General features: G+C 32.0%; 6 protein-coding genes across 7 annotated transcripts; 2 read left to right on the top strand and 4 right to left on the bottom strand.

Moving 5' to 3' along the window:
• Nucleotides 1-3,118: 3,118 nt before the first annotated feature.
• OCT59_022615 (uncharacterized protein) lies at nucleotides 3,119-3,700 on the bottom strand (the record flags this gene model as incomplete). The annotated part of the gene is made up of 1 exon (XM_025310413.1): nucleotides 3,119-3,700. The coding sequence occupies one exon, from the start codon at nucleotides 3,698-3,700 to the stop codon at nucleotides 3,119-3,121; it is 582 nt and encodes a 193-aa protein (XP_025182599.1).
• Nucleotides 3,701-16,479: 12,779 nt separating this feature from the next.
• On the bottom strand, nucleotides 16,480-18,072 carry OCT59_022614 (uncharacterized protein; the record flags this gene model as incomplete). 2 transcript variants are annotated; one of them, XM_025315504.2, is made up of 6 exons in its annotated part: nucleotides 16,480-16,922; nucleotides 17,007-17,090; nucleotides 17,155-17,350; nucleotides 17,420-17,462; nucleotides 17,649-17,655; nucleotides 17,727-18,072. In XM_025315504.2, the coding sequence occupies 6 exons, from the start codon at nucleotides 18,070-18,072 to the stop codon at nucleotides 16,699-16,701; spliced, it is 900 nt and encodes a 299-aa protein (XP_025182597.2). In that variant the 3' UTR covers nucleotides 16,480-16,698. The 2 variants fall into 2 exon arrangements, with proteins under 2 accessions (XP_025182597.2, XP_066006307.1); XM_066144889.1 differs by having other exon boundaries at nucleotides 16,480-17,090.
• A 50-nt stretch (nucleotides 18,073-18,122) lies between these two features.
• OCT59_022613 (uncharacterized protein) lies at nucleotides 18,123-18,585 on the top strand (the record flags this gene model as incomplete). The annotated part of the gene is made up of 3 exons (XM_066144888.1): nucleotides 18,123-18,184; nucleotides 18,284-18,442; nucleotides 18,528-18,585. 3 exons carry the CDS (start codon nucleotides 18,123-18,125, stop codon nucleotides 18,583-18,585), a joined length of 279 nt encoding a protein of 92 aa, XP_066006306.1.
• Nucleotides 18,586-18,871: 286 nt separating this feature from the next.
• Nucleotides 18,872-20,297, bottom strand: OCT59_022612 (uncharacterized protein; the record flags this gene model as incomplete). Its single annotated transcript, XM_066144887.1, has 7 exons — nucleotides 18,872-19,056; nucleotides 19,535-19,553; nucleotides 19,621-19,635; nucleotides 19,725-19,745; nucleotides 19,830-19,930; nucleotides 19,991-20,045; nucleotides 20,289-20,297. The coding sequence occupies 7 exons, from the start codon at nucleotides 20,295-20,297 to the stop codon at nucleotides 18,872-18,874; spliced, it is 405 nt and encodes a 134-aa protein (XP_066006305.1).
• Nucleotides 20,298-21,138: 841 nt separating this feature from the next.
• On the bottom strand, nucleotides 21,139-21,802 carry OCT59_022611 (uncharacterized protein; the record flags this gene model as incomplete). Its single annotated transcript, XM_066144886.1, has 4 exons — nucleotides 21,139-21,201; nucleotides 21,296-21,335; nucleotides 21,625-21,651; nucleotides 21,729-21,802. The coding sequence occupies 4 exons, from the start codon at nucleotides 21,800-21,802 to the stop codon at nucleotides 21,139-21,141; spliced, it is 204 nt and encodes a 67-aa protein (XP_066006304.1).
• A 597-nt stretch (nucleotides 21,803-22,399) lies between these two features.
• Nucleotides 22,400-24,203, top strand: OCT59_022610 (uncharacterized protein). Its single transcript, XM_025315500.2, has 2 exons — nucleotides 22,400-23,369; nucleotides 23,462-24,203. The coding sequence occupies exons 1-2, from the start codon at nucleotides 22,562-22,564 to the stop codon at nucleotides 23,716-23,718; spliced, it is 1,065 nt and encodes a 354-aa protein (XP_025182593.2). The 5' UTR covers nucleotides 22,400-22,561; the 3' UTR covers nucleotides 23,719-24,203.
• Nucleotides 24,204-24,986: the final 783 nt, after the last annotated feature.

Genomic DNA, 24,986 nt, shown 5'->3' with positions numbered 1-24,986 from the left:
TATCGCAAATTACAGTAAATTTTATTCTGAAATTTAAAATATTACATATACATATAAAACAATTTCACCAAAAATCATCCCAACTTTCTAACAAATCCGGTATACGTTAAATTCCTTAATTCCCATTTGTTTCTACAAATTGGAGATGATTTTCCTACAAAAAAAAAAAGAAAAAACATTAAAATAACGTTTTTTTTTAAGTTTCAAGTTTCAAAAATCAAAACGTTACCTGTAGGATGGCAAATCGAAGCCAATTTCCATACAAAAAAATTAATAAAATATAATAAAAAATGTTAAATTAAACATTTTTATTAAGTTTCGTCAAAAAGTTTCAAAAAATCGAAACTTTACCTGCGGGATTCCGGTACAATTTGGAGCTGATTTCCTGCAAAAAAAAATAATAAAAAATAATAAAAAAAACGTTAAATTAAACGTTTTTTTTATTAATTTGCGTCAAAAGTTTCGACGAAACTTTACCTGCGGGATTCTGGTACAATTTGGAGCCGATTTCCCTGCAAAAAAAATAATAAAATCTAATAAAAAAACGTTAATTTAAACGTTTTTTTATTAAGTTTCATAAAGTTTCGAAGTTTCATAAAGTTTCGAAACTTCGAAACTTTACTTGCGGGATTCCGGTATCCAATTTGGAGCCGATTTCCTGCAAAAAAAAATAATAAAAAATAATAAAAAAAACGTTAAATTAAACGTTTTTTTATTAATTTGTGTCAAAAAGTTTCGAAAATCGAAACTACTTGCAGGATTCCGATATCCAATTTGGAGCGATTTCCTGCAAAAAAAATTAATAAAAATAATAAAAAAACGTTAAATTTAAACGTTTTTTTATTAAGTTTCGTAAAGTTTCGAAACTTTGAAACTTTACTTGCGGGATTCCGGTATCCAATTTGGAGCCGATTTCCTGCAAAAAAAAAATAATAAAAATAATAAAAAAACGTTAATTTAAACGTTTTTTTATTAATTGCGTCAAAAAGTTTCGAAAATCGAAACTACTTGCAGGATTCCGATATCCAATTTGGAGCTGATTTCCTGCAAAAAAAATTAATAAAAATAATAAAAAAACGTTAAATTTAAACGTTTTTTTATTAATTTTTTTCAAAAAGTTTTGAAAAATCGAAACTTTGCATGTGGGATTCCGGTATCCATATTGGAGCCGATTTCCCTGCAAAAATATTAATAAAATATAATAAAAAACGTTATATTAAACATTTTTTATTAATTTTTTTCAAAAAGTTTCAAAAAATCGAAACTTTGCATGTGCAATTCCGGTATCCATATTGGAGCCGATTTCCCTGCAAAAATATTAATAAAATATAATAAAAAACATTATATTAAACGTTTTTTATTAATTTTTTTCAAAAAGTTTTGAAAAATCGAAACTTTGCATGTGGGATTCCGGTATCCATATTGGAGCCGATTTCCCTGCAAAAAAAAATAATAAAATATAATAAAAAACGTTATATTAAACGTTTTTTATTAATTTTTTTCAAAAAGATTCGAAAAATCGAAACTTTACCTGCAGGATTCTGGTATTCATATTGGAGCCGATTTCCCTGCAAAAAAAAATAATAAAATATAATAAAAAACGTTAAATTAAACGTTTTTTATTAATTTTTGTCAAAAAGTTTCGAAAATTCGAAACTTTACGGTATTCCTACAATAATATTAAAAAAAAAAACGTTAAACGTTTTTTTCAAAGAAGTTTCGAAAATGCGAAACTTATCTGGAATATCGGCGTCCACGTTGGAGCTGATTTCCTATACAAAAGTAAAAAAAAACGTTTTTAGTAATATTAAAAAACGTTTTTTAAAGTTTCGAAACTTTTGTTTCGAAACTTACCTTTGGAAATCAGTATCCAAGTAGGAGCCGATTTCCTATATAAAAGTATAAAAAAAAATGTTAGAAAACGTTTTTTAAAGTAATAGTTTTGCAAAAAAAAATTAATAAAATCAGAACGTTAACTAATGTTCCGATTGAAAATATTAAATGAAAAGTTAAAAAACGTTTCGTAAAAAATAAAAATGTTAAAAATTGGAACATTATTTCCGATAAAAAATTAAAAAAAAATCCCAAAACGTTTAAAACCGTTTTGTTTAGGAATGAAGTTAGATGAAGATAAAGTTTCGAAACTTTAGTTTAAATAAAGTCTAAATTCGGTAATAGATCAACTAATTGCCAGATTAATTTTACTGTGGCTGCGGCTTAGTACATCATAAGTTGATTTTGAAAAATCGTTTATTCGAATAACTTCTGAAATTGAGACAATTTTTCTATGCCCAAAAGTTTTGATTTCGACCAGTGCAATTTGATATAAAAGTGCCATAAATCAGACAATATTAGGCAAATTTTAAGCTGTTAATCAAATATGATAATTTTTTGCTAAATTTTTATTGAATTTTTATTGAATTGTTAATTTTCCATAAATCTGAAGTACATATTTGAATATTGTAAATTTTAGGTTGATTTACAAATTTGTCAGATTTTTTTTTGATATCAATCAGCCGTCAATCAAATATAATGATTTTTTAACAAATTTTTGTTGGATTTTTATTGAATTTTTATTGAATTGTCAATTGTCCATAAATCTGAAGTACATATTTGAATATTGGGTAAATTTTAGGTTGATTTGCCATTTTGTCAGATTTTTTTTTTTAATTTCAACCAGCATCAATCAGCCGTCAATCAAATATAATGATTTTTTGCTGAATTTTTATTGAATTTTTATTGAATATTTATTGAATTGTCAATTTTCCATAAATCTGAAGTACATATTTGAATATTGGGCAAATTTTAGGTTGATTTGCTATTTTGTCCATTTTTTTTTTAATTTCAACCAGCATCAATCAGCCGTCAATCAAATATAATGATTTTTTGCTGAATTTTTATTGAATTTTTATTGAATATTTATTGAATTGTCAATTTTCCATAAATCGGAAGTGCATATTTGAATATTGGGCAAATTTTAGGTTGATTTGCTATTTTGTCCATTTTTTTTTTTAATTTCAACCAGCATCAATCAGCCGTCAATCAAATATAATGATTTTTTGCTGAATTTTTATCAAATTGTCTGATTGGCATCAATCAGATGTGCCGATTTATAATGTTAGTCAATTTTGGTCTGATTTTTGGCCGATTTTCCATATGTCCGATTTTTTTGATTTCGACCAGTGCAAAGAAGCTTGCAATCATTTAAGTTTTCTGGTCTTTTACAATCTCCTAGTCCAAGATCTTGTACCCATCTTTTATATAATCTTGCTCCCCATAACTTATAATGCTCACCTAGCTTTCGGGCATTTGGATTGACCCATCTGTCTGCTTTTTCCTGGCTAATAAACTGCTTTCCTTTATATGTATCCTCTTTTCGACTAGAAGTTTCAGATGTTGGGATAACCTCTTTTGGTTTTTCCCTTCTTCGATTTTTTCCTTTATCTTGCTTTTTTCTTTGTTCGTTATCTTTAGTATCTTTATTAGGTGTTTGAGTGGGTAATTCTTGATTAGCTTCTTGAACGGATTGTTGGTTAACTTCTTGAATAACTTGAATTGGTGCTTGAATTGGAGTATCAGTTTTTGGTCTGCATGGATTTTTTCGCTTAAGATGCTCACAAAGTTTTTGGAGTGTTGAGCATTCATGACCACAACGTTTACAGATTGTATCTTTTTTATCATTTCTTGTTTTTCTAACCATGGTGTTATCTCTAACCGTCACACTATTACTTGCTTATATAATTTTTTCTTTAATTATTTATTTCCTATATACCTATCACTTTTGATCATAGAAACCCTACCGAAGATAAGCATTTACAAGCTTTCTGAAGCAGTTCTAGCTATTGCAAAATTGAAGCATTAACTAATTATTAATTAATTTTTTTGAATCTAGTAATAAAAAGTAGGATGATCGGTGAATATTCTTGCCCATTTCTCTGCAATACCGGAAAGGCTTGTGAAAATCCTAGTACTAGGCCTGAAGGATGTCGCTTCCATTGGAAGGCTAAAAAACGTATACCTTGTTCCGATTGTGGTAAACCTACTGCTTCAGCTTGTGGACGATGCCCATTACATATCAGAGGGTACTATGTTACCCAACACTATAATAGACTTCGATCAGAGTTACAAGAAAGACTTCGATCAGAGATACGAGAAAGAACTTTTGAGGAATTAATGGTTACTCATAGAGATGCGCTTGCAAAGCTTAATATTACTCTCTGCAGGGAATGCTTCCATCCGATAAAATTAGAAGAAGGAGAATATTGTGATAGTTGCCGGCCAGAATAAATTAAAAGACCATTTCGGCTAGCTTTATACCTTAATTTTAACCAGAATTTAGCTGGGCATTTCATTAGACTTGCTTTTTAGTTAGAGCATATTTTTTCGTTAAAGTTTTATGCTAATTGATAAGCTAGCCTATGCTGAACCCGTTCTTGACTAAGAAAAAGTTTGGATAATTTCGCAGATTTTTCTGAATTTTTACAGGGTGACGTTTCGTTAGATTTATATGACTTGATATGCTATTTTATAAGCTAATCTGCATAAAGACAGCTTCTGATATACTATTTTTCGTTAGACTTATATTACAGAACGGTATATTCTAGGGGAAATTAGGACAGTTAGACTTATTTTTTGTTAAATTATTATACTATTTAATGAGCTAGCTTATACTGAACCCGTTCTTGACTAAAGAAAAGTTAGGACAATTCCACAAATTTTGCAGGGGTGGCATTTCGTTAGACTTTTATATAAAATATGCTATTTAGTAGGCTAGCCTGCATTGAACCCATTCTTAATTAAGGAAAAGTTGGAACAAAAATCCCGTTAGATTTATTTAACAAATATGCTATTTAATGAGCTAGCTTGTACAGAAGGCATTCTTGTATATAGAAAAGTTCGTTAGATTTAAAAAGTCACATGATTTTTTTTTCGTTAGACTTATTTATGGGGTAATAAGGACCATTAGACTTAAATTTGTTAGACTTAAGTAGTTAATATGTTATTTTAAAGAGCTAACACGCGCAGAATCAATTCCTGATATAATATTTTTCGTTAGATTTAATAAATATAACTGAAAAGTTAATATAGAAATTAAGATTCTAGAGCCGTTAGAAGCTTTTCTAATATATTAATAAAAATCAATATATATTCTGAAGTTGGAGAACCTACACAGAATTAAGAAATATAATATAAAAATTAAGATTCTAGAACTGATAGAAGCTCTTCTAATATAATAAGAAAATCGATATTGTTTTTAACGTTCTGTGATTCGTACACACAATGTTTCAGGGGGTGCCAGACCTTCGGTCCTTAAACCCCCACTTTCACATTGTGTGAAGCAGATAAAGAGAACCAAACACCTAAAAAGCGAAATGAAGTATTCAAAGCTAAAGAAGAAAGAGAAAGAGAAGTTATCGTAACTAAAGGGGAGGGTAAAAGATCAAAAATTATGTTCGATGAAGGAAAGGAGGATGAGAGTAGAACATATTTAGCCGAATTAACTTGAACATTATTTAAAGTATAAAATTCAGCAGTAATAGAGAGTCAATCTTCAATGCCAGCCTTCGAAGAAGCAATAAGGGTAGAATCATCCATAAAAGTCAAATGTGAGACAGGTAAAGAATGTTGTTCAAATTCAAGTGGAGAATAATTTAGAAGAGCTGAAGATTTTAAAATAAAAGAATCTCGTGCTTCATGATTTAGAACAGTAAGTAAAGGGATCTAAATAAATAATCCAAAGTAGAGGGAAAATAATTTCTCCTTGATCGATACCAACACGCACTCGATAAGCAGCAGTATCACCATGACAAGTAATAATTCTATTGTTATGTCGTGTAAAAAGATTCAAAATAAATTGCACTAAAAGCGCAGGGATGTGTAATCTAACTAAAGCTAATTTAAGCATATTCAAATCCATAGAGTCAAAAGCTTTAGAAATATCTTGAGAAACGATCTATAGTTCCTGATCATCAGTAGAGTCATGTTTCTGCTGATGGATAATTGCATCCAGCATCTTAATAGGGGTATCAGTAGAACCACCAGGTAAGCCCGCAAAGTTTCCTTCTTGAAGGACATTATTGTCCGCAAGGATGTTAGAGAGACGATTAGTGACGACCTTAACTACATATTTTTGAACAGTTTCCAGAAGAGTAATAGGTCGAGTGTTCTTGAGTTGAGCATCAAAATCATGAGGTTTAGGAATAGAATAAACCACGGCTTTACGCCAATCAGCAGGAATATCACCGCGAGAAAGGCAGGTATTGGCAAGTAAAAGAGAAAAATCCAAGACTTCACCGGACAAATGTTTAATCATTTTATAAGAGATTTTAGAAGGGCCAGAAGCTTTGTTGTTTAGTATGGAAGAGATCACATCAGACCATTCTTGTAAGGAAACAAGCGCCAAAACGGGATCATATAAAGAAGCGGATACACCGGAAAGGGGAGTGTAAGCTTGTTGCCATCGAGCAAGGAATGAAGTAATAGAAGAATAACGGACTAATGAAGGAGAAATAATTGATTGAAAGTGAGTAATAGCAGCTTGCTTAATATCCGAAGGGTCCGTTAATAAAGTAGGAGTAGAGTCCAGGGTAACCAAGACGCGGTCAAGAACAATCGAACGTTTTTCAACTGATAAAGCAGAATCTATAAAAGTGCCAAGCGAGTTTGAAAAGTGTTCATCACGTAATGCGGTGTAGTATTCTACAGAGTCCGTAAGGGAGCTTACACATATTATGTAATTATTATAGGGGGGGAGGGGGGTAGTTAAAATTTTACGTTACACTTATTTAAATCATATGATTTATAAATATTATAATTTGATTGGTTATAAAATCTAACAGGGGGGGGTAAGGTTTATAATAAAATGAATATTACGTGATATGTGTAACTCCCCTAAGATGTTAGGCGAATTTAGTAGATAGAAAAGCAGAAACTAAATTCTTCTGTGATCGTAAAAATGATTTAAATTCAGATATAGGAGTTGTAGAATAAGTAGGAACTGAATAATCAGGAAGCAAAGATGCAAGATTCTCTAGATGGGAAGGTAGAGCGGCAGTTATACATGCTGTCCAAATTATTTTGGGATGCCATAATTATAATTTGGAATGTCGTAATTCATTCAATTTATATATAATTTACTATGTAAAGTGCCAAAATAATTTGGGATGTCATAATTGAATTTGGGATTTTACTTATAATTACGGCAGCCCAAAATAATTTGGGTGGCATGTATAGTGGCAGTCATCTGCGAAATTTGAGTAGGCCAATTAAAATGACGAGTTGTAAGACGATATAAAAATCGATCTAAAAACTTGTTAATAGCAATAAGTTTAGTTAATTCGGGAGAGTATGAATGTCGGTGCATGTTGGAGACTTTTTGAAAAGATAATGTTTCAATTGCAGCACTAAGTACGGCAGCTTTCAAGGCATGCCACATACGATCAAGAGAAAGAGAAGATAAATCAAGACGAGAATTATATTGTCTGTCTAAATACACTTCAAGAGAATCATCCATCTCAGTGGTAAAATTATTCCATTGTTCAACTGAGGTGGAGGTATAAGAAAAGATAGTACGCAATTCTTTTTTCTGTTTGAGACGAGATTTGGCCAAAATAGCCAGACAAGAGCTAAAGTCAAAAACAGTAATAAGAACTTTATGATCGGTAAAAGGACGATCAAGAAACTTGGGGCAATCAACCACTTGCGAAAAGAGGCCAGGAGCAGGAAAACCAGGTGAAGATCAGATATAATCCAGTCTAGAAGATCCATTAGTATAATAGAAGGTAGGATCAGGACCCTCGATAGAAAAATGAGCTTGATGATCGGTAAAATACCGAGAAGAAAGTAATCGAAGAAGTTTGAAATGATTGGGTGAATAATTGGAATGGGCGATTTCATCAACATTGAAGTCGCCAAGAATGACTACATGATAGTTATTAGCACGAGCATGATCAAGCCAAGAAAAAAGTTTGGCAATAAGATCATTACTAATAGAATGATGAATAGAACCAGAAGGAGGGTAATATAAGGAAATAATAGAAATTTTCGTTTGATGAAAAAAAAGATCTAATTTAAGAAGGCGACCATTCCAAAAGTCAATTGTTTGAACATGTTTATGAAGAGGAGTTCGAAGCAAAATACCAACACCATCATGAGGACGAGAAGAAGACGAACAGGCCCAATAGGACGGACCTAAAATGATGTTGGGAATGTTCGTTGTTAAAGATAAATTTAGCATTCGAAGGGGAAAGACGAGTGTCATTCAAAGATAAAGCACCAAAAGAAGAGTGAAAAAAAAATTAAGCAAATGTTGTTGTCAAACTGGGGAACATAATCCATTAACATTAATTTGACCAAATTTAATAAGGGGAGAAGGGTGAGGAGAAAAATTATGTTTTTTGTTGTCCATCATTACTACACTATGATAAAAGCGTAAATAGTAAAGGAAGATAAATGTGAATCAAATATTTATTGGAAGTTCGCGTTATCGCGAGCAGCCAAGAATTGTTTTTGTTGAGCCATGCCTTGTTGAACTGTTTTAGTGAGTTCAGTAACTGTAGCAGTAAGAGAGAAGAAGCGATCTTGTGGTGATGCAGCAGGACCAGGGATCAAACTTATACAGGGAGGGAGGGAATATGTGAGTGAGCGGTAAAGGTAGGACCATTTGAAGGTGAAACAGGGGAACTGAAGTCCATGAGATTGTCACTAAGACGTCTAGGATCAGAAGGTTCAATGTTATTCCATCCTTGGTTCATAGATTTGGTCTCAGGAAGAGGAGGAGCTTGAGGTTGCGAAGACCTTGGAATAGGAGGGGAAGAATAGTGGTCTTCTAACCATTTAACTCGATTTTGAAGTTGAGCAAATTCAGTGGTAAGGTGAGTAATCTCTTCAAGTATGGCAGTGATTTGTTCAGTAATATACTGCCAATCCATTAAAGGGGGAACATCCATAGCAGCTATGTTGTGATCCAAATCAGATTGAGAAGGACGATGGGATGACGACGATTTTGTGGTCAAGAGCGTGAGCGTGAGAATCTCGAGCGAGAATGGGACCAGGAAGGAGCTTTTCTACCAGCAGCATCAGCATAAGATCTTTGTTGGAAATTGGCCGGATGCGCAAAATGATTATGACGTTTAGCAGGATGAGAAGGAGGTAAATGTTTGTTATATAATTCACGCAATTTATCATGATTGCTAGACCATGGATGAGAGGGACGTTGAGGAGCACGTGACGAGGCACAATTATCAGGGTTACAACTGGGGCGACCACAACGATGACAAAGAGAGGAGACTTCAGCAGGTTTATGCCAAGTAAGGCCAATAGATTTAAGAGCGCAAGTAATCCCTATAGCTGATTCTTTAGTGGTAGCGGAGGAGAAGTGCACATATGCATATGGCTTGGGATTAGTATATGAATTATAGAAGAAAGGAATGTTGACACTTTTAGCGGAAACTTCATCGGCAATTTCAGAAAGGTCGGCGGCAACCAAACCGCGAGGGAGGTTGGCAAGAAGAGCAACATGGGCGCGTCTGATGGCACGTTGGTCAGAGGAGTAAGAAGCAGGGCAGACACGTAAGCAGTGTCCAGTACAAAGAACAGCCCACGTGTTATCAAATTGGTCCATGGACGTAGCAGAGTCAAAAACTATATACGTAGTGCGATAAAGTTTCGAAAGGCGTGTTCGGCAGTGGGTAACAATGCCATAACGAGAAAAAGTACCCTTAATTGTGCATCGGTGACAAAGAGAGGGACATCGGTAACTACCAGGGTACGAAGCTGTTCATCTACCTTTTTAGCAGATGGATCATGTTCATGGAACTGTAGATCATATAGGGAGGCGATGGGCGCAGCGATAGCCTTTTCCATATCGGGTTTAGAACGAAAGTAGACAACGATAATTTTAGTGTCGCCTGATCCTTGAGTGGTAGCTTTACTACCATAAGAGGAAAAAGAAGAGAATTCTCGGTCAGTCACGTCGCAAGCTTCGCGATTGGTTTTGAAGTGGGTCCAAAATCCTTCGATAGTAGAGGGCGTAGCCGCAGCATAAAAGCGAAGGGGAGAAGACTGTATAGCAGCGGTAGACATATCAGGAGACGTGGCGCGGTCAGGTTTAGGAGGCAAAATTTCTACAGATTTTCCTTTGTCTGCAGAGTTAGAAGGCGAGTGTTGGGAGTCATCAAGGGAGGTACTAGTGTCAGGAGCTGAAGGGGGTGCATTGGTATCAACGGGAGGAGGAGAAGAAGTTGAAGTATTATCCTGAAAAGCAGGAGGGGTCAAAATATTGTCTTGGTCCATGATGGGTTCAGAAGAAACTCGAGTGCGTTTTGCAGAGTTGTCGGTCGAAGGTTGCGAAGTAGGACCAGGAGTAGAAACAGAAGAACCTTGACCTTGAACGTTGCCAGAAGAAGGACTCTGAGCAGGACGTTTTGGAGCAGAAGTACCAGAAGCTTTATTGTTTCGTCTGTTAGTCATAGCTAAAAGTAGAAGGGAGAACTAGAAATATGTAATAGTTAATAGTAACGCGAAGTAAATAATAAAAATACTTCGAAAAATTTTTTTATTTTTTGTCGCAATATTGTCGTGAAGGCAACAGGAGAGAGTTTTAGTTTTATCCTTTTAGTTTTTAGTATTATCCTTTTCCTTTAAGCTAGTGTTTACGGCCAGACCACCCATTGCCTCTTATGAGACTAATCTCGGGTCTGTGTCCTATCATCTTCAATGGGCAACCATTATACCGAGTACTTAATTCCTCAGGTAACAGCACCACTATAGAAGACATCCCCCATCGGGCCATTATAGGCTGATCTGAAGCTAGGTACACGCCGCCTACTCATCCTATACCCATTGCATGATACTGATACTCAATTTATTTAACGACCTTTAGAGAGCATCTACTTTCATGGAGGACTTTCGACAGGTAACATCAACCATCTAGTACCCTTCCATACCACCATTTTAGGAGTATTATCCTTTTCCGATCACTGGCTGACGAGTTATTCAACAAAATGTTAAACATCGGCATTATAATATTTCTTGATTTACGTTTACTGCACCATTTAACATTTTGCTAGATTTCTCGGTACCTAGTGATTGTAAAAAGACGGTTTATAGCTCGTTGGAATCGCCTCATCGAGACGAATCGAATGGTGGTAAGCTCATCTCTCTGTGATCAATATTGACGGAGTTATTACTTAAAAACCATTTAATATTTTTTAATTTTGGAAATTGATCTAGTGATTGGATTTCGATGTATTTTATACCATTAGATTCGTCTCATCAAGACTAATCGAATGGTAGTAAGATCGTCTTTCTAGGATCAATATCGACAGAGTTATTACACAAAAACCATTAATATTTTTTTAATTTCGGAAATTAATCTAGTGATTGGATTTCGACGTATTTTATACCATTAGAACCGTCTCATCAAGACGAATCGAATGGCGGTAAGATCATCTTTCTACGATTAATATTGACGAAGTTACGATACAATAAAGTTTTAAGTATAATTCTGGCTAAAATTATGTTAATTTTTGGCCGGAATTATGAAATACAAATATAAGAAATTTTTTATATAGTCACATTTCTTTATAATCACCAAATATGGACTGTCCCAAATGTGTGACTATAAAGAGAGTTGACTGTATAGTATACCTATCAGGTACTTGATATATGTATGATATATATATGAGTACCCGATATGTGTATGATATGTGTATTATTTGTGTATGATTTTCTACATTTTGAGTACCCAATATGTGTAAGATATGTGTAGGATAAATCATTTTTTTACCAGTGTATATCATCTGTGTAAAATTAAAATCGAACATAATTCTTATAAAAAAAATGCAAATAATTTAACTTACATATAAACTAGGTGGACGTTTTTATATTCACTTTAAAGAATAGATCAAGACCTATCCAACAAATTAAAAATTACTTTAGTTGAATCATTGGTTGATAAATAAATGCGTTCAACACATTTATTCCTAATTATGAATTTGATTGTCAACATTTCTATATGTAGTGAATCAATTGGAAAGATCTTTGATTCCAAAATTAGAGTGTGATTTAATCTTTTAAAATGTAAAATTATTTGTTTAGCCAATATACTTACTGAGAAAATAATACCATATTACTAATATTACATCATAAAATTTCTTACCAATAAGTTATTTTTAAGATTTTGTATTTTATTTAAAAGAAATAAAAAGAAAAAATTATTTACTATTCAAAGAAAATAAAATTTTAGAAAGATCAGTTTCTAACGTAAAAATTATGTAAATAATTTATTATAAAACCCAAAAAAAAATTTTTAAGAAGTTGTTAAATATACAAAGAAAAAGAGTCATTTACTATTCAAAAGAAAATAAAATTTAGAAAGATCGCTTAACAGAAAAAAATTATGTAAATAATTTATTATAAAACCCAAAAAAAATTTTTAAGAAGTTGTTAAATATACAAAGAAAGAGCTTGTTCAAATGGGTTCTTCCATCATAAATTTCAATAAACATATAGTAGATTAAAAAGCTTAAGTAAAAACAAACCTTTAAATATGTCTGTTTCCATTGTTGTAAATAGATCTCATATTTCTTTGTTTCTTCAGCTTATTACAATTTGAAAGAAAATGTACTATGCTTATTTTCGTTTTATAAGAAGTTTTCAAGTATTTATAACTTCTGGATTCCATCTCCAATAGCCAGATTCCTTTGTAATACATTTAAACATAACCTGAAGAATTGATTTTTTTTTATCGTCCTTTGCTATTAAATTTTTTGTGGCACAATTAAAATAAATTAGTACAATTATCATATGCCGATATATTTGATATCCAGCCAATAAAATACATATCTATATAACAAACAATTACGTCAGTGTTATGACTGTTACGTCATTTAAAATTACTTGAAAACTTGATGATTTACTTAAATTTTATTTGTTATTTAAGCAAAAATCACATTTGCCAATCATCATGCGATTATTCAAAATCGGAAAGCCTGCTATGCTGATCCAATCTAGAATTAATTATCAAATACATGTTAGAGCATTTCACATATTTAAAATTCCAAAATAGTTTTAGGAAAATTGATAATTATAATTTTGCATTACTTCAGCCGTGGAGCTCACCATGCTCTATTTGCAATGGAAAACATGGGAATTATGAATTATATAGCTCATGGTACTGTGAAAATGAAAATCAGTTCCCTTATAATTTTGAATTAGCAAAGTTGTATTTCCAAATAAATTGGAATATTATCTTATCTGCAATACTTCAAGCAATAAATTTAAGTTCGCAATAGTAATATAGTAGGTTGGTCATGTGAATCGATCTCCTAAAATGCGCAGTATGATATTAGGAAAATTCTAATTCCTTTAAAAAATAGATTTTTTTAAGAGAAAGTCCAACAGAAAAATTTATGACATCTTCAATATGATAGAGGAAGATAAGATTCTTCGTATTAAAACTTTTACTGCATCTAGTTTTTCAGATCTAACGAAAAGTGAAGTCAAATTCTAAGGATTAGTGGTTATTACTGCACCACTGTCATGCGAGAAAATAAATTAAGTTGTCTCCTTAGTAATACATGTGATTATCATTCATACACTTAATACATACTGTAAAAAGCTTTTTAAAAGTTTTCACGTTATAACTACCAAGGTCAGTCTAATTTATTAATGTTTTCGTGCAAGTTCTCTGTATATTTATATAACAAGTCAAGTGTATCCTTACTGGCGTATGGCTATATCTTCCTGCATTAGATATTTGATGTTAATCTTCAGGGAAGTACTTGAGCTAAATGCTAAAGTCCTGATCCCTGCATGCTAGTGACCAGGATGTGTTATGTATACCTACTGGCATATGGCTATATCTTCCTGCGTTAGATGTTTGGAGGCAGTCTTCAGAAAAGTACTTAATCAAGGCCTGATCTCTGCATGCTGTTTTCCAGTATATCTTGACTATTTATTTAAAAAAGTTTGCTTACTTGAGCTGAAAAGAATTATTAGTCATTGTTATCTGTTATTATAAAATGTATAATTCGTCATGTGTATAGTATACTAAGTTTTTTTGGAGTTCAAAGAAAGTTAGATAATACGATTCGTTAATTATTATAATCAATATAGTTTAATATAATTCAACTTAATTTTATTCTTTCTTAGAAAGTTTAGATCTATCATAACAAAGTATTTCAGCGAAATGAAATACAAACATTGGTCAATTATTTTTATTTTGGAATATACAAATCAAAATGTTGATTATATTCAGATTTTCATCAATAATCTTAAGAATGATATATATGCATCATTATAGAATTACAAAGAAAATGATAATTATGTATATGTAAATAACAAATTGGACAAGATTATAACTGATTTCAAGAAATCATTCTCTACGGCCGAAGTAAAAGAATTTGTCGACAAGAGCAAAAGGAACGTGAATTTAATACAGCTTGTAAGATTTATAATGCAACATCTACTTCCGCAGTTAAAACTTTAGAGGTAAGCTTAAAACAGTCTTGAAAACAAAAGTCACAATAACATAACTAATAATTCTATTAGTACCACTGCATGAATCATACATACATTAATGAATTAAATAATGATGAACACGAGGTTAATAAATTTGTGATTATAGTCTTTATTTACAGCTACAAAAAGGTATATTAATATTGACTACATTGTTTTTTATGATAGGAAAGAAGTTCTTCCAGGAGATTTTCATTCAGAAAAAGATCCAGAATAAATTATGCTGAGTCATTATATTCATTGGAAGAAGAGACTGAACCTACTTATAAAATGCAACAAAAAAAGTTTAGTAATACCAGTAATACCAACATATTCCAGTTATTTTAAAACTCAATGATTGACATTCCTTTTTTATAATCTTTAGTTTAGGTAAAAGAACAATTTTCCTAATCTAAAGCTGGGGGAATTATTCAAGAAAATAGGAGTATACCTGTACGTAATGAGAAGATGAATGTTTCTAAATCTAATGATAGCCAGTTTGTATTGTTAAAATAAAGTTTACTTTGTTAGTGTGAACTTTAATTTGTTGCTCCAGCTTAATCAGAAACAAAGTTTTATTTTCATCTGAAAATATCTACCAATAAAATAAATAAGATCCATAGTGAACTTCAGAGACTATATAACCTGATTTTATTAAAGTAACATGTAAATTTTGAACCATTTTGATGGTTGTTAAATTTTGTCAACAAGATATTTAAATTTATTATAGCTAGTTATTATGTATCTTAATCCCAAATTTACTATATACAAATCATATGATTTGATGTCAATCATTCACAGATTACGACTTAACCATTTAAAAGGAATACCTTTTTTTCAAATTACAAGAGGATCAGTCCTTAATGCTCAAGACCATCTATAGTTAAAAATCTAGTTAAATATCAAAAAATCAATATTAATAAACAAAACTGTAAGGTGATCAAGAAAATCAAGAAGATTGATAAGGTCTTGGATGGCGTTAATTGATGCACATAGTATTAGCAGAAATAAGGTTAATGCTAAGAAAATTAGGAGTATCTTGATAAATTCTAATGAATGTTTAGATAGTCTTAATTTTAGAAGTATAGTTGTTGTAGGGAAACTTTCATTTACTATTTATTTCCCCTTTTTTTTCATTTTGTTTTTTTTGTTTTCATTTTTGTATGTGGGTTCTTTTTTTTGATTTATTTTTTCCTGTCTATTTTCTTTTGGCTCAAAGGCACATTTGTGCCAAGTAAGGTTGCTTGTCTAAACCTCTTCAAAATCCTACGATTAGTTTTGTCAAAAATTTACTATAGATTTATTATAGTTTCGGCAGAGTTTCAGCAGTTTCAGCATTTATAATAAGTTTTGGCAGTTTCACCTTTTTCCAAAGTTTCGCCAGTTTTTTAATATAACTTTAATATAGTTTTGGCAGAATTTCACTTTTTGGCGAAACGCCATCTTGCCTAAATCCCTAGGTTTCGGCAAGCAACCTTAGTGCCAAGTAGATCAAAGCATTTTCATTGCACTTCAGGATGAAAGAGAACTATTTCTATATTTGTGATATTTACATCTTTACTGTATGGAACTATACTCCTATTTGATTTACTATACAAATAAAAAAAAAATAAAAAAATAAAACAAAACTGTATAACACTTACCATCATCATTTTCAAATTCATCTGATTTATTAGCAATATAACTATAGCTATTATTATCATCAAATATTGTAGGATCATTCAAATTAATTTCATCATTATAATTATCAATATTTATTTTGGAAAAAAAGAAAGTATATATAAAAAAAAATAAAAAAGAAGAATATTTGTATATGAAAAGAAAAAAGTACTCTCACAAACTATTTTGATTTAATTTGAATCTAAATAGAATAATATCGTAATATCATGTGAACAAACTTTTGCGGTGATGATCACCTGCGGCGGTACTAAGATTTTATCATGGAAAATAAAAACTAAAAAAACTTACTATATAATTTTTTTAAAATTATATAACTAAATAGCAGTTATATAAAATATCAGATATTTTAATTACAATAGTAATTTTTACTATAAAATAAGATTTTTATTTATACATTTAAAATTTTTTTTAATATTTAAAAAATTTTGAAATTTTTAAAAAACTGTTCCTCTTTTGAAATTAATATTCATATGTGTTTATAAAAATGGTATAAGACAACCTGTTCATAATACTCTAATCTCAATCTCCATACTCGCCCCATTTGAGATTATAGCGGAAAGAATCTTCATCTTTGCGATAATTCCATTCCCAAATAGAATCAACGGTGATTTGAAAATCTGGATGTTTCTTATTCCACCATGCAACAAACTTTTTAGGAGTAGTGAGCCCTTTTGTTTTAAGGTCGAATATGTATTTGGGGTCGGGAAATTCATGGATTTCTTCATACATTCTCTTGAGAGAAACTTAATTTTGAAATGAAATGCGAACAATTAGTCTGGTAGTCTCCAAAAAAAACTTACTGAATCAGAATCGGTCGGATACAATACGAATGCGATGTTTAACCGTTAACGCTTTAGACTCTTCAGAGTCACTAAAATCGTCATCAGGCGAGTAGTAGGACAAATCGTCCACTAAAAATTAATTGTAATGGCTTCAGTATTTAATAACAAAAAGAAAGTATTGATCTCTCAATACCTTGTGTCTGATTCTTGTTAGTTGAATCCATAGAGTTATTTCCTTCTAAAGAAGGGTTTTGATTAGTTTTAACGGATGTATTTTGAACTTGGGCTTGACGGGCAGTTGTTCTATTTTCTGGCATGCCGTTAATGAACGAGAATTCAATAAAATACAAATTCTGATTGTCTTGTTTAATATTGTGCTCATGTGGAGTCTGCAACAGTAATAATTACGAGTAAAATTTGGCGCAGTAAATTTCACTTAGCCGAAAACAGAAAAAGACAATGTGATTTGTTTCATCTTTCCATCCCTTTTCTAAGATAAGTCTGCGTTTTATCGTTAAATAGAGAATTAGACGTATATGGTTTTTTTATAATGATCACATCATAACTTATACCCTTTCAAAAATAATAATATGTATGGATCACTTCTAGAACGGTTTTTTTATTATCATCTTTGGCTTTGATAACCCTGTCATTTAATTCACAAATTGAAAAACATAGATCACTCACATATTTCCTATTTGTATATAATGATGTAATCACTGTGCATAACACGAAATTTCGCTTCTATGCTGATTTCACATTCACTATTGGGATTCCACCCCCGAAGATCATTCCAGCATTTGAGGCGATAAGTTCGTTCTCTGCAATATTCACCTGAACTCCATTCACCCTTTATATTCTTACATATAGTTTCTTTATGATCCCTGTTGCATATAGGACAGATTACTGAACTATTAAGATTAAATCTGTCATCACGTTCATCGCTATCGCTTAAAGATAGATAAGGAAACTGCTCTAACACCAACCCAATGATATGTTTTTGCTTCTCTTCGGGATCTTCAGGTAAGATAGAAATCGGAAGTCTGGATTTGCTAGATGATATTGAAGATGTATATTGTACATTTGTTTGAGACGTGATTGATGTGCTCATCTTTATATCAGGTAATTTTTCGCTAAAAGAGTTAGAGACAGATGTAGATAATGCATTTACTTCGGACTCGCCGGTCTCAGAAATTTCAGTCACATGATTTTCCTTACCCGAGGTAAACGAAATTTCTGAAGTCTGTTCTTTGGCAAAAGAATTCGAATTATTATCATCGGAGAAACTCTTAATAACTTCTTTGGAGTTCTTCTTTACTAAGTTTTGAGATAGAATTCGCGCTATATGTTGTGATACATCGAACCTTATCTCAATCATTAGCCTATCACATTGAGGTACAATGTTTGGCATGCCGAAAAAGTCCTCTTACAAATATATCGTCAAAGAAAAGTTCTAGTTCTCATAATGGATTAGGGGTGAGGTATGGAAAAAATAAGAAACTAATGTGAGCTACAGGCCTCACGGATATTAATCTTGTAATATTTATCTACAATTTAAACATAAAGTTACATGTATCGTAAGTTATTGATTATAGGAGATCAAAACTTTTGGATGCTTGATTAACGAGTTCTTTAATTTTTCGTATCCTTTCTGGAATAACAATTTCCGGGTTTTGATCATCAATAAGAAAAATTCCATTATCTACACAAATGCATCTTTTTGCCGATCACGATTAACGATGTCCTCGAGTTTTTGACATCTTTATACTAGCTGGTGCTATGAAACCTATGTTGAGCCCCTTGCACCTCCAATGCAATTTGATATTTTTGGAAAAAGGCATCAAGCTCTAATCCATTCAAGAAAGAAGGACGATAATCAATTATCGGCTCTTCATGAAGAATTTTCTTGGCTATCTGGATGCATTTTTCTTAGATTCTGATTCTTTTTCAAGCTCATCGAGATACTGCTCTAACTTCTCAATTCTAGCATCATGTCTGTTACTCTCTTCCATCATCTGCCTTATAAGCTCCGCATTTCTGGTATCGAACTCGGTAATACGTTGCCTCAGTGAATCTATTTCGGATTGCATGTCTGCTAACATAATATTATTTATGCTCTGTATGTTAGTATTTAAAATAAAAAAAATCACGTGCTTTTCTTCACGGCCCGTTAGCGAAATTTGCCAAGAAAATTTTTTATTAATACATGTGAAAAATAAACACAAATGTTCGGGACTTTGCTCGTGATACATATTATTTTTTGATAATTTTTTTGATCCTAGCCCTCTTGCTAGCTGGGGAACTATCGACACTAATCCGATCCTTCAACAACTCAACAATGATGCCGATTACCCTTTTCACGTTACTACGAAGTAGTTCTGGATTTTCTTTTATCGCAGACTTCGTAAGATTGATCTGGTACTCACTACCACTCGTGGAATAGATGCCATCCGGAGTATATATGATAAAATGCCACTCCGTACCTGTGGTCACAATACCATAGATGTAATCAAAATAGTCACTCCCAAACGCTTGATCCGCAGTTCGTTTTTTCTTATTAGTTTGGAACGTACTTTCAAGTTGCGCCAGATTCTAAGAAATAAACCATCATTAATGTCTCTAATATGTTAAAAAGCGAAAATGTGGATAGTAGGCCCACCTGCGCATACTCAATCTTGATATTGCGTGGTTTCCCCTCAATTATACAAAGGAGGTCTTCCAAACTTTTGATCACGTAATCTACTCGACCCGTTGCATCTTCACCGGAAACGTCTTTCTGCAAAACTATAAATATATCTTTGGTGGTAAGTTTTTTGGCTATGGCAATTGATGCGTGTAATATTGCTGAAATAAATTCACAACGCGCGCCTCGTTAGCATCGGTCATGGTTTCCACGTTCGAAAGTTTTAAGATAATGTCCTCCATACAGTGTTCGAATGCCTTATCATCATCACTAATCTCCTCGAAGACTGCAGAGAAAAATAAGGTTATTATGGCTATCTAGTTAGTTTCAAAAGATAATTACCTACCAGGAGTAAACTGCTTGATACTCGTTATATCTTCCCCATTAACTTCGCAACATTTCTTTCAAGTCGTCGAGAGTTTTAAGCGAAGAATAGTTTCGTAGCTTCTGCAATGAATTTCATAAGTCTTGTTGCTGGGCCTAACGCAAAACCAATACTACGGAATTTTTCTTTTGTTAATTCAAGAAAGTCAGAGCCGGCAATTTTCTCTTTGCGAAGAATTTTTAATATCATCTTTATCGAGTTTTAAGTTTTTCCTCCCCAAATATTCGATAAGCTCCTCTGTATTAAAATCCTTAACAACGTCCGACATTGTTCGTGAAGAGACTTCTTCCGTTATTGAGGCGGGTGAAAGAAACTTGTGATTTGTGAATACATGGTTTTATATGTGTGGAAAAATATGCACCCGACTACAGTTACAGGTAAAGCTGGTTTATGGATATAAAAGTATTTTTTTACTTCCGAAGTAAACACGCTCGGAGCCTCACGGGTCCCGAAGGGACTCACATCTTACACGTGACATCTATCGAGATTTACGAAAGAACGAAATATATGCTTTATTTAAGAAATAAAAAAAAAAACGTTGCCGGAACCGGCTTACAAATACATAAAAAATTGCGAATATATCGCTTTTACATGATGATCTTATCTAGCAAGGTATAGACTGAGTTTATATCTCCAGTATACCATCGTTGTGGTGAATTAGGAAATATCTTCAATTTTTTCATTTTTTATTATTATCATATCATTATTTTTTCAGTTCGTTTTATATTATTATTATTTTTTTTTCGTGTCATATTTTTATGTGTATTTTTTTATATGTATTAAGCTATGTAGTTTTTTTCAAAAATCAATCCCTTGGTATATATATAAATCCATACCATCTGGAGCTTCATAAAGACCACCCTTTCATTCGCAAGAGCAACTTGTTTGTCTATGATACTAGATATTTTTTTTCATCGGAGGTGAGATGGTTGGGAGTATTACCTCTACCTTTGCTTAACTCGTTAATTGTTGAGGTATCAGATGTATTGGTTTTATTGAGCACTTCAGCCTTATTAGACATCTTGCTTTCCTAAATACAAAGCTCATAGTGAGAAACTTTCACTCGCATGTATACATAACTTCTGGCATATGTTTTTGCGTTATTTTCTCTAGGAAAGTTTTTGCGGAAAGTTGGCTGAACTTCCACATATTCCTACATGCTTTATATCTTGCTGGGAAAAAGTTAAGGAGGTATGAGGCGTAAATTAGTATTGTCGTCTGATGCCAAGAGTTCCATGAAAGCACATGCAAATGGACTCTTCATACCTTTTCACATGTAGATCTACCCTGCAAGGCATATAGTTGGCTTTACGCCTGACGATCTCGAAATTGCGAAGTTCTCAGCCTTTCATAACATATGCTTTTGTCGACACTATTTACTTATGGGGTAGGTCCTGTACCGCAACTAGACAACCTTTCACATTTTTCTCACATTTGTTTGAGGGGAAAAAATAGAGGGACTTAGTATAAATATTTTTTCGATAATTAATATGTCACACAGACCTGTCTGGTGATCTGCATATTTTTGTCGCACAATTTGTGGCTCAGCAAAAAAATCTCCCGGGTCGAATGCCACCGCAAATTATCCCGCATACTTAGATCTAAAAGGATTCCGAAGGCTCCTGAGCAAATATTTGATTATTGGGATGTATAAGATATTCCTAACTGCTCCAATAAGATCAGAAGTTATAGTACTCACCCTTTGCTAATTTTACAACACCCCTCAGATCCTTCGATCAAAGATCTCAGGATGAAAGCTTTCCAATATTTCATAGCAAAATTCCAGAAAAAAAAATTTCACTAAACAGTTTGCTAATCTTCCACAGATCAATGATCAAGGGAGGGATATTCTAATTTATGGCATGAATTTGTGATTGCAGTTAGACCTATATTATTCCCTTGTACCTTTAGTACTGTGGAATATAAGCTAACTATTTCAGATAAAAAATTAATTGGAAGACTTTATTCCTAAAGATCTTTGATCGAAGGGAGGGATGAGTTAGATGTGAGCATAAATTGGCTTTCGTCCTCCACATACTAATTTTAAAAATCTTTCCAATTAAGATTAATTCTCTACTTCATTTCCCTTTAGCTCAATACGTCTTCACAGAATAGGTGCACTGCATTTGTACCGCAATCGGGAAACAAATAAAGTAGGATAGAATGACTTACCTACCACTAAGAAATATAAAATCTGTTCTAATAGTTCTGGTAAATTTTATAATACCTAAATTGCGCCATATACTGAAACTGCTGAAACTTGGCTGAAACTATAATAAAACTATAGTAAAATCTAATCGTAGGATTTTGGAAAGATTTCATTAATTTTATAATTATAGCCAATCTAAATTATAATGCAAAAGTTTAATTTGTGTTAAAAAGAGAGAATTTAATAAAGCTATGACATTTATTATTAGCTAATTATCTTTACAACTATATATCGCCTGAGTAGTATTAGTAACTGATTATATATTATATGCAATTAGATTTACTTTAATATATGGTACAAGTAACTGATAAATTTGTGTTTTCATGCACAGCCTTAAAGATTTTTGGCGTTATTGTGCAACCATATCAGAAATATTGAAGATTTGGTGTGTGTCAATTTTTTTTCACAATATGGAACTATTACTTTATCGTTGTAAGCTATTTTTCAGGGCATTAAATGAAGGAAAAACATCCTTTTTCTTTTCGGATGCACCCAAATGGTTACATTCGGATGAAAACTTCTTTCCACAATATATTAAAGCACCACTTCATGGCTTATACGGTGAATATTCTTGGAAACAGGAAGATACCAATAATATAATAAAGTTGATAATAAAAACACTTCCCCGTGTATATCCTTTCTACTTCACTTCAGAAATGGCCTCCATTGATTATACCAATAGAAACAAATGGATATCTTTTAATTCTTCTCATTATCTTATGAATAGACTCGAAGCCAATTTGCAAGATAAACTTGTCCAAAATTCTGTAAGTCTCTTTCCAAAAAATTGGCTTTTAGGTTTTAAGTTCCTATATGAGTATGACTGGCATCCAGTCCCGAATCGTCCAGATAAGGGGAGAAATGACATTATTCTTACGAATGGCAAGGGGATATTCGCAGTTGTTGAGGCAAAAGTTATCAATTCCCATTCTGACAAATATCAAAAGTATCGTGATGTAAAAGGACAGGCCACTGATTATAAAAAGATGTTTCTTGAGCGCTTTGCTGATGATCCTGCAGTTATTGCAGTTATTGGTGTTTGGTTCACAAATGAAAATTACTATAAAGAAAACTTCTCAATTGGATTCACAAATGAAATAGACCAGACAATTGCCAAAGCTGTAGAACCAGGTAAAATCACAAATAATCACTACTTCTATTGAATACTTTTTCAACAATTTTATCTATTTTATTTCCCTTTTTATTTACTAAATTATTCTTAGATAATCCTCATTTGCTTGGATATCTTTTAATTTTGCGGGGAATCCTTGGATCACTCTTCGTCTTGGCTCTCTTCTCGGTTTTCTGTAGGATGGTTATTCCCAATTTTTATTGGACCGTTGTCTACCCGGATTGCAATTATTTTTCATATAACGAATGTGGAATTCTTATCGATATCTCGTTAGGTTTTATCACATTTTTTATACTAAGTCTCATAGTTCCTGCACAATTAGAAATAAATTCATTAACAGCTTTGTAAACTTGCACCAGCATTTCTTCCTCCTGCTATTTTACATTGTTCATGTTTTCGTTCTAGTTAGCGAACTATTATTAAAAGATTATGGGTTTAAGGTTGAAATCAAATTCATATGCAAGGAAAAAAATACAAAATGCATATGTTACTATACTTTGTAATGGTATTGTCGTGCATAAATAGCTTAAACTGCATACTATACATGTAGTGTGTATATGTTAAGCTGATAACAACAATATTGCAATGACGCGCATTATCATGATTTTTTGCATACCATATGTGATGTTGGCTTCGCAATAAGACAGGAAAGAAATATTATGTCTTGGATACACGCGAAAAAATTCTTGGCAAGTGAAACACAGAAAGCACTTGTAATTTTTTAATTTATTGACCGGAGTTAATATTACTAGCAACCTAGATGCATCACAGTACTAACATGTAAATTTATTAGTAAAAATAAAGCTTTTATTATAAATTCTATCTGCATAATATGAAAAGTTACCTTTATTGTAATAATACAAGTAATTTATTATCTTTTATAAGAACAATTCGCAAGTATTAACGTATTGAAAGCTAGACACAAAGGGGTGGGAAATAACAAATTCAATTTAATTTCAATATAATTAGAATAAGTAGACAAATTTATCAGATTTTATTAAATAAATTTTATTTAATATATATTGTATAGTATAATTAGAAATATCAGGAATAATTGTAAATAGTTTCAAAATAAATAATAAAAAAAAAAATGATTTTAAATGATAGATTTAAAGCTCTACATAAGCTGGCTTGAGCTGAGTCACAGTTTGGCTTGGCTCAGCTCAAAAAAAAATTCTGGTTTGAGCCAGAATAAGCTGAGTCATAAAAATTTTAGCTCAAGCTAAAATGACTATGGAAATCATGGCTCAAGTAAGAAAAATGTTTCACACCATTTTTTATTAAAGCATTGAAAAAAACTGTTGCAAAACATTTTTTTTAATATAATATTATAAAAAAAACATTTTTGCAACATTTTTATTAAAGCATCAAAATGGTGCAAAACATTTTTTTAATATAATATTATGCAAAAATATTTTTACAACATTTTTATTATAATATCAAAAAAATGTTACAAAACATTTTTTTTAATATTTAATAGTTACTCGGCACTTCATGCCGAGTAACTGTTGTATTTGCAATAAGCAATATGATTGGTAAGATTTACTGAGTGCAGCTCAGTAAATTTTACTGATCATATTCTTATTGCAAATACATATAAGACATGACAGTGCCGC

Source organism: Rhizophagus irregularis, chromosome 31, assembly GCF_026210795.1.
Source record: "Rhizophagus irregularis chromosome 31, complete sequence".
Lineage (NCBI taxonomy): Eukaryota > Fungi > Glomeromycota > Glomeromycetes > Glomerales > Glomeraceae > Rhizophagus > Rhizophagus irregularis.
Note: the sequence above shows the minus strand (reverse complement) of the source record. Positions and strands in the feature narration are given on the sequence as shown.